A 13140-nucleotide genomic window follows, 5' to 3' on the forward strand; every position below is an offset into this window, starting at 1 on the left:
TTTGCATGTTGTATACCTTCTCTGCCACCTCATGTACGGACTGCACACTGGTGCCGTACAGGTGGTTGTTGTACTGGCCCGCCTCAATGAACTTATGGTCCTGGATGTCCTTCTCCATCTGCTCTCTGGAGACCACAAAGTGGTAGTCTCTGGCATCCACCTCGTAGTCCCGCTTGGGCCGGGTCGTGTCTGAAACCAGGAACAGGGGGAATTCTCTTCAGAACGTACATCGTGAAGAAAGGACTACTTTGTTGTTGAGGGATTCAAATGTTCACTCCATGGATTTTGTGAGGGTTGCGTGTTAACCGTTGATGCGTATGCACAGTAGTAAACATGTGATCGGATAGGTCAACTTCAAATAGAGCGATATAGGGGGGTTTCTTGGTAAACATATTGTAATTACATTTACATGGCCCTTTACAGGCACATCATAAGCCATTGACAAGTTACATTATACTCACGAGGAACACAAGAACCAAATTTGTCTGGGAACTCCGATATCAGGTCATCATTTATCCGATCTTTCATGGGACCCAGGATTATAACTGGCCGGGTGTAGTTCACTAATGGAAGAATTATTTATATTAATTCCATATAAATTAATGTTTAAAAACACTATATATCTGAGGCATTACGTATAAAGTCAAGTTACCCTTCATTCATTGCAATTGTCAACTTACAATCCACTGCTAACATAGTCAACATTATGGAAGAAGAGGACAGGAAATAAGACCTACCTTCCTGTTGGCTGACTGGCTCGTAGGACAGCACATATTCTTCTTGACCACCTGTGAATAAAGATGGTTTTAACTGTTTAACAGAACATATACAGCTAGCAACAGCTATTACTCCTACCGCTGATAGCCATAGTGGTCATGTAAAATGTAATGTAGACTATTACTTTAAACTACACAATGTAAGATGAGTGTGGTGTGCATTTGTGCACACAACCAATCTAGTAAATCTATGGAAAGACATCAGCAGTGTGGAGATCTTTTGGGACAGCTATGGAAGGATGACATGGAATATGCAGTGAATATGGGAACGCTACATCACTTTAAGTAGGAGCCTCATAGATTGTACTGACAGTACACCCCCATCTCCTGGTTGCTATGTGCATCCAACCCCCTGAATTGTTATACGAGGTGAGATCCCAGTGTTGTTTGTAAGACGAATATCAATAATGCACGGATTAGTCCACAATGCTAACATTGTCCTTTTCATGTTAAGATCAAAGATTAACCATGCAGACCATAAACATGTGTGGCCACATTCCAAACCCCACACACACACTCCCACGCTGACGCATGCAACACAGAAGCCTCACAAGCCTTTTATATCTTTCATACATACTTGATTAATGAGGATTAACAAGCCAAAAGCAGAAGGACTAACATTTTTACAGTTGTATTGACCAAGATAAAAACGCTTTATCTCTATGGTTACTTGGCCTGTTGGGGAAGAAATACTGCAGCTTCATGCAGTCTGCTTGTGTGTCTACATCTACTTACAGACACATCAAGAAGTTAATTCTTTCATTACTTGTTATGTGATCAACAATGCTGGCATGAAAAGTCCCCTTGAAAAACAAGTATTTAAGATGCTGCTTTGGGGACCATTTAATGACATCAAGTGACCAGCATTCTTACAGCTGCAAGCCAGTGACTGAGCCGGTGTCACCTCACACACACGGATTCATTGGTAGCTCACATACAGTTGCTTTAGTGTGTTATTATTGGTTAGCGTCAGTATTTTTGCATCATTCCGCACAGCCTGTTCCGGGGAGCAGGAGGGCAGAACATTTAACAGCTGTTAATGCCCAAAATAGTGGGTGAGACTTACGGTAACTACTTTCACTATCGCTGGCATTAGAAGTCACATGTTCTGGAATTACAACAGAGGAGGGATACGTTTGGTGAGTTACCACAGTACAGTAAGGACGGCGATTCGGTGTGGTTCAAACCAGTGGCTTTCCTTGGCTAAGTATGAAGAGAATATAGATTTTAAATACACGGAGGGAGTTTCAATTCATTCTTCCTTCATCTATATATTTCACTTGAGAAGGAACATACATTTAAAAATTAGACAAATCATACACACTTCCACACACAAAACACACACCAGCACATGTTTCTTCTCTGACTATTGAGCAGAATGTGCCATGTTCCCAAAGTCCACATACACTTTAGAACCGCACGTATCTGAATATATAGTACACATACCAAAGCTAGCCCTATCTAAAGGGTGTCTAAAACACTGAATTAACCAAACCAAGGATATGGGTAAAAAGTGCCTCCCCCCTCGAGATAGTTGTGTTCGGTAGATAATGGATTAGGGCGAGGACTTACCTGCTTTTCATAAACACAAATGAAAAGGAAATGGTTCTTAGTCTCTATGAAGGCCCAATGAAAGGATGCAAGAGGCTGGAGATGGACTGGAGGCACTACTGGGAATGCTGTAGGGATGATGGGACTGCGTGGATGTGTCAAACTTATTGTATGTGTGCAGTAGGCTTGTACTGATGTACGTGACGTCTCAGGATATACAGAGGGTGCTGTATGTATGTGGACTGAAGGAGAAGGGAATGGAGAAAGGTTCTTATCCAGAGGGAATAATGAGACTGGGTGGATGGCTTGGATGGCTTGAATGCCTTAGCTGCTGTAGCCTAGTTTGGGGTCTGGGAGCTGAGAGAACTTACTCTGGCCTTTCGAGAGCATGTCGTCAGGGTTGTCCTGTGGAGCAGTCAGCAGAGAGCAAGCCAAACAGGAGAGAACACAACCACAAGAGGACAACATGTTACTGGAGTTACAGTGAGAGAGAGACGAGTGGGGGTGCACTCCAACCTGACACAGCTAGGCCAGTGCAACAGGGTGGCCATTGTGGTTCAGGGGCAGGTTGAACTCAAGGCTCCAACATCATTTTACCCTGTGTACATTTACCAACAGCTAATGTATTGTAGTAATTGCTGATTTTGACATTCATTGGCTTCTATGGAAATTTGGTTTATCACCTAATATTGCTTATTAGGAGAAATTGTGGTCTGCTCCTGTTGCACTGACTGATGCTTTGTCTGGTGGTAACCTCTCTGGCCTCTTCTCTCGTTCCTGACCTCCGACCTTTAGCACTGACAGGCTGCCCCCGTGTACGTCCTCATCTCTCGCTCGCGCTGTACTTACGCTCAACATCACTCGTTTCCTGCTCGCTCGCATCCTTGTTCTTGTAGAAAAGGAACTTTCGGGAAAAGAGGTTCTTTTTACGCTTGTCATTGAGTGACTGCTGAGGAAGAGAGGGAGGGGGGGGGAGAGGAAAGAGAGGAGAGAGGGAGGAGGGGGGGATGAAAGAAACAAAAAGGGGTGAAAAGGGGGGGGGGTGTCGGATGTTGATATGAAGAAAATGAGAGCCCTCTCCACCACCTGGTACTTTTGAGTCTGTGGCTAGCGCTGCTTCCTGCCAAGTCAGCAGGAAATCTCAAAGTTGGACATATTGAATGCATTGAATAAGCTTGTCACTGTATTCAAGCTACTTGACAGGAGGAATTGTATATGGCAGCATTATGTATAATACTGTTATTACTGTGTATGTTCAATACATTCCTCTTGGTATGGTATTTGTAGTGTAAAGGCACACCAAGCTGAGTTGATCAAATATATATGTTTTATTGTATTCATTATACTATAGTATTTATTATACTTTTAATAGTTATGGTTGATAATGTTGAATTCATTTATTCTAATACAAATTTGGAAAAGCTTTAACCATACAAAAACAAAAATACCTTAGCCACAGAATCAGAGAAGTACATTCAATCCAAAACAATATATAAGAATGTCCAACTGGAAAGGAATATCTTTCTCAGAGAGAGAGAGAGAGAGAGAGAGAGAGAGAGGGCTATGAAACAAACTGTTTTTAAAACCCCTTCTTTATTTTACATGCAGAGAGGGGAAAAGTGGGCTAGGTAAGATTCAATGATATTTAGGCAAATGTCTGGTCCAAAACCTGAAGTTATGATTAAAGAATCCATGTTGTCAACTCTAGGTTGTATGGTCAGTTGACTGAAGCCATCTTCTAAAAATAATGATGCATGCGCTTGAATTTACATTTTGCTGTGTACTCTTAATGTAAAAACACACTTCTCCCCTCTATTCAAAATTCATAGTGAATCAATAGCAGAACGCGTCAAAACTCAATAAAAACCCATCATTTCTCCCCCTCAGATAGGTGACGTTAGATCATGCAACGTTTGTTACAAACTCAGAGCAGCCAGAGTTAGGATCAGATCAGCAGAGAGAGGGGGGGAGGATGGCTGGGAGTGAGAGAGTGAGTGAGTGAGGTAAGGAGGACAGCATGGTGAAGAGGAAGGGCGTGGTGAGGATGGAAGTAGCGGAGGCAGAGTCAGACATCAATGGCAAGCGTATCTGTCTTTTGGTTTGTTCCGCTCATGCACGTTGGTTTTGGGGTTTCCTGATTGCCGTGTTAGGAGGCAGCGCTGGGTGTTTGGGCTGGCGTGTGGAAGGAACACGCCACAGAGTGCTATCTCACGGTAAGGGACGGAGAACGTGGCTGACGAAGGCATGTCAGTGCAGTTATATTTATATGAATACATGTTATTAAAAGGCAAATAGGACGGCTAGACTTGGGGCAGCGACAGTAAAAAAGGTCATCAATACATGCTGTTAAACTTTCTGGCCAGCATTTTCAACATTAGACAGTCAGTGAACATTAGGCAGTCAAGACTTATTAGTATTCCTTTTTATTATTATTAAACAATCCTGTTCCTATATTACTTGAGACATCAATCGTTCAACATGAAGAAGTAAGAAAAAAACATCTAATGCTTGGTTGAAAGTGCAGGTTGAAAACTTGATATGCACACAATGTGCTGAAACAGAGACATTTCCATGCATACTATATCAGTCCATCACAATTACTTAAAAAATAATTATTATAAATTAAATATATATACTAGAAAATCCACTATAATCGATATTCTAGCACCTTACAACTAAGTAGACAAGACGGATGCTCTTACCCCTCTGTCTCGAGACTTGGAGTTAAACTTGACCGTCTTTAACCTCGCTCGCTCCTTCTTTTCCACCCTGAGAGGAAAAGTGACAGAAAGTCAAGGGTTGTTCTCTACTAACAGCCTCATGGCTCCCCTTCCTCGTGACCACACTCCCAGATATCACACCGCCTTCAGATCCCATGGAAACTGGACACCTGACACCAGGGAGGGTCATCCGGTTGCAGACCCTCAGAGCCATCACAATAGCAGGCTACCAGAGGCCACTTTAAATATTCAGGGATGACTGTCTGAAAGAAACCAAAGCTCCATCCCAGGGATGGATATCTGCTCTATGGAGCCATGTGGATTTTTGCTATGAGTTTCTCAGATCCAAATATATGTTCATTGTTGTTCTCTCTGGAGAAACAACATCAACTGCACATTTGTCCAAAAAAAGATACAATACATTCTGATACTAACTGACAACATGCTGGCTGGCACTTCTCAAACTCAAGATTTGTTCATAAAACCTGACAGTAAATATTGATTTGGGGAAATTCATAGCACCAGAAAGTGTTTTTTCTTTATTGTACCTCTGAAGGGCAGAAAGAAGGTTTGAAAGTGTGTGTGCTGTCACCGTGTGTGCAAACTCCAATCTTGGGTGACTTTACCGTCTCTTGCTGGGGATGACACCAACTTCCTCCACCTCTCCTTCAGCGGTCACCTGCCGGGCCTGCCACCACTCGTCATCTGAGGCGTTCACCACATGAAGGATGTCGCCAAACTTGAAGTTGAGGCCCTGGCTCGGAAGGCCCGAGTCCTTGGTTTTGTCATAGTCAAACAGGGCTCTGGAGGTGCAGACATCAAAAAGATGGTAAGGAAAACATCTTGGTTTGTGGTGAAATGTATAAAATATTCTCCATTTACTGAAATAGATGACAGGGAACTTTGTCAGCAGTTCTCTCCAGATGGTTCTAGGGTGTGTAGAGCTGGCTTCCTTGACAGAGGTAGTATTTATCCATCTTACCTAACGTAGAGTGATCGCTTCTGACTGGTCCGCAGGGAGCCCGACCCAGAGCTGATGCTGCTGTTCATCATCTGTTCCCGCAGGTCGTGAATCTTCGCCTCAAACCGACTGTACTCTGGAGCAAAAACAACAAGGCCCATGCATGACATTTGACTAAATGAAAAAGGTATTTTCAAAAAGACCCAACATTTTTATTGAAAATCGGAAGGATCCAGATTTCTAAGAACATGCATATGAAAGAAAAACTGAAAGTGAAGAAGACAATAAATAGCAAAAGCTACACGAATCTGCAACAGAAGCTTCAACAGCATATACAGGATGTGTTTCTCAGACTGTTGTAACTAATGCTAAGTAACTAAGAACTAAATCAAAACTTGGATAAAGTTAAACCTGAAGGTCAAATCTATAGATTTACAATTGAATCCAGGACAAAGACAAAACTAGCTAAATAAAGCATGGTGCTTTGAGCTGACATATGATATCTTACAATGATCCTGCTGATTTGAATGCCCTACGTGGAAAACAGTAAGACATGGACTCGTTTTGAGACTTTACCCATGTTAAACTGAGGCTTTTCTAAAGATTTTCCACAATAGTTAATAGCATAAAGCTGTTCATTGAAGACAAGGATAACACATTCAGGGTGAGGTCAAAATAAAAAGCACGCCTGTCATTGTGCACTGAACATGCAGCAAACAGGCACGTGATGTCAATCTGCTAGAGGGGCGGCAAGAGAGAACTCACACCCCACCAGAAATGTGTCCACACCAACACATTAATGTAGACTGCACCAAGCAGTTTAAACAAGCATTCCAATCTTTTAAAATAAACCTAATGTTATTACAAACCTAATGGTTTCACCTTGTTATCTTATTGTCCCACAAACTTTGCAGGAAGGCAAGCGTCAACATGATATACTGGCAAGCATATACATGATATACTGTTCTGTCAAATACTTCAGAAGGACAGCAGTCAAGTTTATGATTAGAAAACAAACCAGCGACTGTCTTCCTCGTGACTAGGGTCAGTACTTACAAGAGGAGCCAACGCATTAAAGTTCAAATACTTCAGCCGGCAGTTGTTCCAGTCCTGACCACCAAGTTGCAGCCTACTGAAACAGCATCCTACGGTGACTGATACTGAAGTCCTCTTTCTGCTGCCTCTGCACTCCTCTCCAGCCTCCTGGCTCCTCTCTCCCTCTCACTTACCTCCTCTCCCTCTCTCATCTTTCAATAATTCAATCCCTCTGCGCTCCCTCCTCCCACCTCCCGCTGTGAACACCCTCTGTCCCGAATCGCTTTCCGAAGTCACTCTCCAAAGGCATTTCATGATGATGAATTCAATAGAATTCAGAAGATCGACCCTTACGTGAGCTTACGTTGATTGGAATTCACATCTTACTTGCTGACACATCCACCATCGACCTATAATCAAAACATAGGTGGAGATCATATCAAAGTGGCTCACCCTCTGGTCTGTAGTGGGCCACGATGGTGACCGTTTGACCAGCATTCTTAAGGGCCGCCGCCGCCTGTTCATGTGTGGCACTGCGCAGGTCCACACCATTCACCTGACAGGGATGATACAGATCATTCACTGTGGAGGTTGTTTTAGATATCTAAATAATTGGGGGGGGGGGGAGATAATTCATACTTGATATCATTGATATGATTATATGTTCGTGTGTGTGTGTGTGTGTGTGTGAGAATGTGCACGTGTTCTTACAGAGACAAGGCGGTCTCCCTTCCTCAGCTCCCCACACAAGTCTGCAGGGCCTCCTGCCAGGATGAAGGAGATGAAGATGCCCTCTCCATCTTCCCCGCCCACTATGTTGAAGCCCAGCCCCGTAGCTCCTCTGTGGAGCACCACCTTTCTAGGTTCTCTGGGGGACAAGGCATAAAGGAATTAGATTCACTGAGCAGAGAAAAAGTTCCTTTTCATCCAGCTCCCTCTTTAAAGGGTTGTCATTTCAAAGAACAAAATTAGCAATTTTGTAACTTTGAAACTTGAGGCAAGGGCTTGATTGAATCTAAATAATTTAAGCTAAACCAGTTGAGTACATGAATAAATAAAAAAAAGTTTCAAATCAAATAATAAATGATGCTTTTGATGTATCCCTTGCTTCATCAGTTTATTAATGTGATGAACAACTTTGACCACTAGAGGGCAAAACCGCAGTGTTATTTCTATCACATAAATACACAGCAAGGTGCTACACACGCCGGAGAGATAAGGACATTATACAATACTACTATGGCCGTTGGTCCTTTGATAGGATACCTATCATTATATATAGGGTATAAAGACGTACAACCTTGGGAACAAAATTACACAAAACAGTCCATTGGAAGTTTGTTAGAAAAGAACACAGTAGGATTTTTTCTAACCCTGCCCAAGTTGCATTTGTCCATGGTTGCGGCCACAAGTGTGTATATTTCTGTCTGTGTGTCGTCTTCCCTTCTATTTCTCTCCTCCTTCTCATCCATGTATTACAGTCTGTGACTGGCTGCTTATACGTCATGCATAATGATCATCATTACCGCAACTGCTTCCAACTGATTATCTCAGTGTCCGTCTTATTAAAAACCCTTCCTGTCTTCTGCTTGTCAGTCGGTTAATTCAGTGTTTGTGCTGTTTGTTCGAGTCGACTTAGTTCTACGCAAACAGCCTTTTCCCCCACTACTAAACACTGTAGACCTTTGTTAGTCCCCCTCTTCCTAGACGAACACGATCCAACAAGAGGCCCCTGACAGTCATGCTGTACTAATGTTGAATATTTGAGGGTATTCCTCTGCTGCTTCTCTTCTGCCTCCTGTTCCCTCCTTCACAATAAAGGTCACAAGGTGACAGAACCTGTGGAAGTGGATTCAGGCCCGTCAAGTGCCCATTCATGCCCTGCTCCTCCCTTCACAGAGACAAAAAAGAATGAGGTGGATAGAAACAGAGTGGGACGGAGAGAGAGAGAGAGCGAGACAAAGTGAGAGAGAAAGAGAACTATCGCCGGGGGACTGGCCATCTGCCCTCCTGTTTACCCGTGAGGCATAAGGCCGCACACGATTGCTGCTTTTGGCTGACTGGCCTCGGAGAAATATCAAATAAATCCTGTTCACTCTCTGGCTTGAGTGCCATCAGACTGAGCTGAGATCTGTTGGGGGGGAGAGTTGAAATAAAAAAAAGATAGAGAAGCGTGGTGGAGGCTACTTCATCTCCCAAGACCCTCTCTCTTTAAACCTTCCAAGGCCAGCCCAAGGCCAGCCCCACACAAATCTTCCTGGTTTATATCACTCTCTCGCCTTCCAAGGGCATCCCTTTTTCCATTTGAATCCTTATTGCCTCTATCCATCCACCTCTCTACTACGCTCCATTCATCCCCCCATCAATCTCACTGTCCCTCTATCCTATCATATCTTCAACTTACACACCCCTCCAGCATTCAATGTCTCCTATTCATAGTCTGCCCATAGAGAAGTATACCCTAGGTGTGTTGACACGCACTGTGATCGAGCATCATCAATCACGAGAAGACATTCAAAGCGATCATTTTTGCCTTACCTGGTGACATCATCCTCTCCTAGCATGCTCTTGGGGGTGGGTGAGTAGCGTCCCGAGGGGGCAGATGGGAGGGGCTGTCCCAGGAAGCTGGGAGGGCTGATATGGTTCTCCATGTGTTGGGAGTAGGCTGACGGAGACAAAACAAAAACAGGAGTCTTAGATGCCCAAGCCAAGAACTGGTGCTGTGTGGTGAAGCAGAAACTGATGTCAAACGGCTAACCAGAAGCTGAACTCTGTAGACCTGCGCTAGCTTTTACGGAAGAGCCGTGCGGACGGCAGGGTACGTGTCTGTGACTAGCAAGGTTCTCAAGACTCTGGGGTCTGGTTCTCTAAGCCGTTAAGTCTTTGAAACACATCTCCAACATCTGATCCCACACAGTGCCAAAGCAACCAGCTTGTGGAGGGGAAACAGTCTCGACTTCAATCCTTCAGCTAATGTGCACTGGGCTACAGTTACAGATGTGATTGTGTGAGGCACGGAAGACCTTGGGGGGTATGGGGGGGGGGGGGGGGGGGGGGGGGGGTTAAGTAATGCAACCCTGAGCATTCGTACATCCAGGGTGGGATGTTGGTGTGCCAGTGTGCACCCCCGTGTCAGTAAAAGCCAACAGCCGATGTTCTCTCTCATTCCCATTTCCATGACAGAGAGCCATGGTAACGTACTGTAGCTCCATGACAGAAACTGCCAACTGCTTGCTTTGAGCACAGACAACGCTCGCTGTACTTTACATAGATGAATTAGAGGCCGGGAACTCCATTAGCTGACTGTAAGACCATCCAATGATTTTTACAATATTACCCTTTACTGTATGAAAGTCTGTTCCGACTTGTGATTGGTCGTTCCTCTGACAGGCTTTTTACTATGAGGCTTGGAGGTCGGCAGTTTCACAAGCACAATTACCTTCATGCCAAAGCTACAGCTAACGACTCATGCATAATGTCGTCTCAATTCCAATTCCAGAACATTGTCCGCTGAGCCCGCACCTTTGGAACCTGGTCACGGTTTGATGGAGTTGTCTTGAGTCAAATGTCTGTGGATTTGGTACCCTTGCTGTGTACAGATGACGATGAATGTATACTATATTGGGAACATGGAGGCTTAGTACAGAACTTAGGTTTTATTATTTCATAAACAGTCCAATATCACCAGCAATTAACAGATGGTGAGTGACATGGTTTACACAAAACACTTAAGGTCCCACATACAATCTACTAAAAAAGACTGCAGTAACACTCTCAAACAGTGCTTGCAAAAAAAGCTCACTAATTGTCCCAGTGGCAGTAAACCATGCGGATGAAATGAGCATGGTGTATGTGACACAGAAAGTGATATATCTCAAATGTAATTTATTATCTCTCAAGAGAACATTGACATACATGTTTGTTAACAAACCTGAAGTAACCACACAAATACCTCCCAGAATAGGCACTTTGTTACTGACTTTCTCCAAATATGGACTTATGTGACACTAGAATTAATACAAGTTGACATGTATTAATGCAACTTCAGGTAGGTATTCTACATTTGAAATTGATCTCCAGGCCCCTTTTTTCAATTAAATATAACAACGGGAGATTAAGCCTTGATTCTCACTTAATTGCAGCTTCCCTCCCCCAGCCCCTTCTCTTGATCCAATCAACCCAATTGGTGCATCCGATAACTCCAAAGAGAAGGATGAGGGTACAGTGCACACCACATCATAAGGCCCATCAACACAATCATGTCCCCATTTCCTAACCCCCCCCCCTCAAACACCCATTATTGAGCCATTGTGCACACTTAACAGAATTATTTCTCATTCATTAACTCCGGTTTAGATCCTTCTCCATGCTTCCTAGCGGGAACCATCATTATAATATTGTTCCCCCCTCCCCACCCCCACAACCTCTCCCCGTTCTCTGCATTAGTGTATTACTGTCTGGATTAGCAGGAAACGGTCGTAGCATCAGCAGCAGCTAGGCACGTGACACGCGGGCTGTGATTCAAGTCTGTCGTTTGTCCTTCACGCCTGTGAGTGGACACGTCATGACAGCGGTATGCTTGTCTCGGGGGATCTCTGGGAGCACCGCGTTAGCGTTAGCTTTCAGTTAGAGGGGCTTTTTAGAGAGCAGAGGACTGAGAGGGGGACTGCCAAGACACTGATAGTGACAGTCGCCTCTAGCATTGTGCTCAAGGTGGTGCGGATGACCTTTTTACTGGATTTCAAAAGTATTTTGGTCCAGTTGTCAAGTCAGTGTCACGCTAATAACTCACCATGTTTGTATGTCTATGTATTCACTCTTCTGTACCCTCATTGTATACAGTTTGTAATCATTTAAAGAAGAGATGGATGGAGATGGAACTAGCTTAGGTCTTTCATGGCATTGCATTACAGTGAATTAATCTTTTTTGGGGATGATATCCACAGAACAATCTGTAGTTCTTTAAATGAATGTACAGTATTAACTCCACTAACCCCATCTCTGCCCAGCTGTAACAAACTCATCAACTGAATTGCTGGTGATACGTTAAATGATCCTTTATGAATTGAATATATTAAATGAGGCTCCCTGAACATTAGATGTTACTGTACACATTCTTGCTGGCCTCTTTTCCTCCAGCATCACATCCTGTTTTCGTGTTGTTGGAAAACTTCTGTACCACGCAGAAACTGACAGTCTAACTCCGTTTTCCCCCTTGAGCAACCCCAACCCCACCATCCCCCACGCTGGGATCCACCAAGGGAGCAATCTGCCACGAATGCACGTGAGCCGACGGTGCTTAAGGAAAGCGCTGCATAGTTTGGTCTTTGAAACGTGCCATTCACAGTAAATTAGAGGGAGCATTGTCTTTTAGTTGAGATGGATCAATTGTGGTCCCATGTGAATTTCCCTTCCCCAATAATGAGTTGGAGCAGAAATGACTGGGATGCATTTAGACAACTTGTGTGTGGTGTGTGTCTATAGAGGCCTGTAGCCCTGGGACGTGGGGGGGGGCATGGCCTTTGGTGCCCTGCGGGACGGGCATTCTCACTACAAAATGGATGGTCACACAAAGGCTCTTTTTTTTCACCTTGATGTTTGGCTATGTTGTTCTGGTACAAATAACTATACTTAGAAAACTATACTTACTAAGAAAAGCAGAATATCCAATTCATTGGTGTCTCTAACATTCCTTCACCTTCCCAATAAGGAAACCGTTGCTGTCCTCACAGGGCAGTAATGGTTTGCAAGTCATCTGCTTTGTAATACCCCCTTCAAATAAGTCACATAGCCTTGAATAAACCAAATTTTTGGGGAAACAATCTGACGACTAAGATGGGCATCATCACTGGCTGGCCGTGTTGCTAAAGCCGACATCACTTGATGACATGATGCTTCACAGTGTATACATTAACCTAACCATCAGGAGGCGTTTTGCTGAGGCATTCACGGCTGAGGGAGTGATTGGCGTCAGTATGTAGGGGTAGTTTGGTCAGATGTGTCCAATCAATAGGGCTTGAGTCCTTTCCTCTGTGGGGCTGTTAGTGCCCCCCCCCCCCCCCCCCGGCACCGCCACTAGCGAGCAGGACAGATCAAT

General features: G+C 44.0%; 1 protein-coding gene across 8 annotated transcripts in view; it reads right to left on the reverse strand.

Annotated features, from left to right (window-relative positions):
• The window catches only part of dlg1b (discs large MAGUK scaffold protein 1b), a 63334-nt gene that overhangs the window by 2681 nt on the left and 47513 nt on the right, over window positions 1-13140 (reverse strand). For 3 of the 8 annotated variants that reach the window (XM_067253986.1, XM_067253984.1, XM_067253982.1), the window contains 11 exons: window positions 9582-9708; window positions 7755-7911; window positions 7497-7599; window positions 6030-6144; window positions 5674-5850; window positions 5030-5096; window positions 3177-3276; window positions 1843-1884; window positions 738-788; window positions 462-563; window positions 17-189 (listed from right to left, as the gene is read on the reverse strand). In XM_067253986.1, coding sequence (XP_067110087.1) covers window positions 17-189; window positions 462-563; window positions 738-788; window positions 1843-1884; window positions 3177-3276; window positions 5030-5096; window positions 5674-5850; window positions 6030-6144; window positions 7497-7599; window positions 7755-7911; window positions 9582-9708 — 1214 coding nt within the window. Of the gene's footprint in view, window positions 1-16; window positions 190-461; window positions 564-737; window positions 789-1842; window positions 1885-2698; window positions 2733-3176; window positions 3277-5029; window positions 5097-5673; window positions 5851-6029; window positions 6145-7496; window positions 7600-7754; window positions 7912-9581; window positions 9709-13140 lie in introns of all 8 variants that reach the window. The other 5 variants (XM_067253990.1, XM_067253985.1, XM_067253987.1 and 2 more) reach the window with 3 other exon arrangements.

The sequence above is a fragment of the Osmerus mordax genome, chromosome 16 (assembly GCF_038355195.1).
Source record: "Osmerus mordax isolate fOsmMor3 chromosome 16, fOsmMor3.pri, whole genome shotgun sequence".
Classification (NCBI taxonomy): domain Eukaryota; kingdom Metazoa; phylum Chordata; class Actinopteri; order Osmeriformes; family Osmeridae; genus Osmerus; species Osmerus mordax.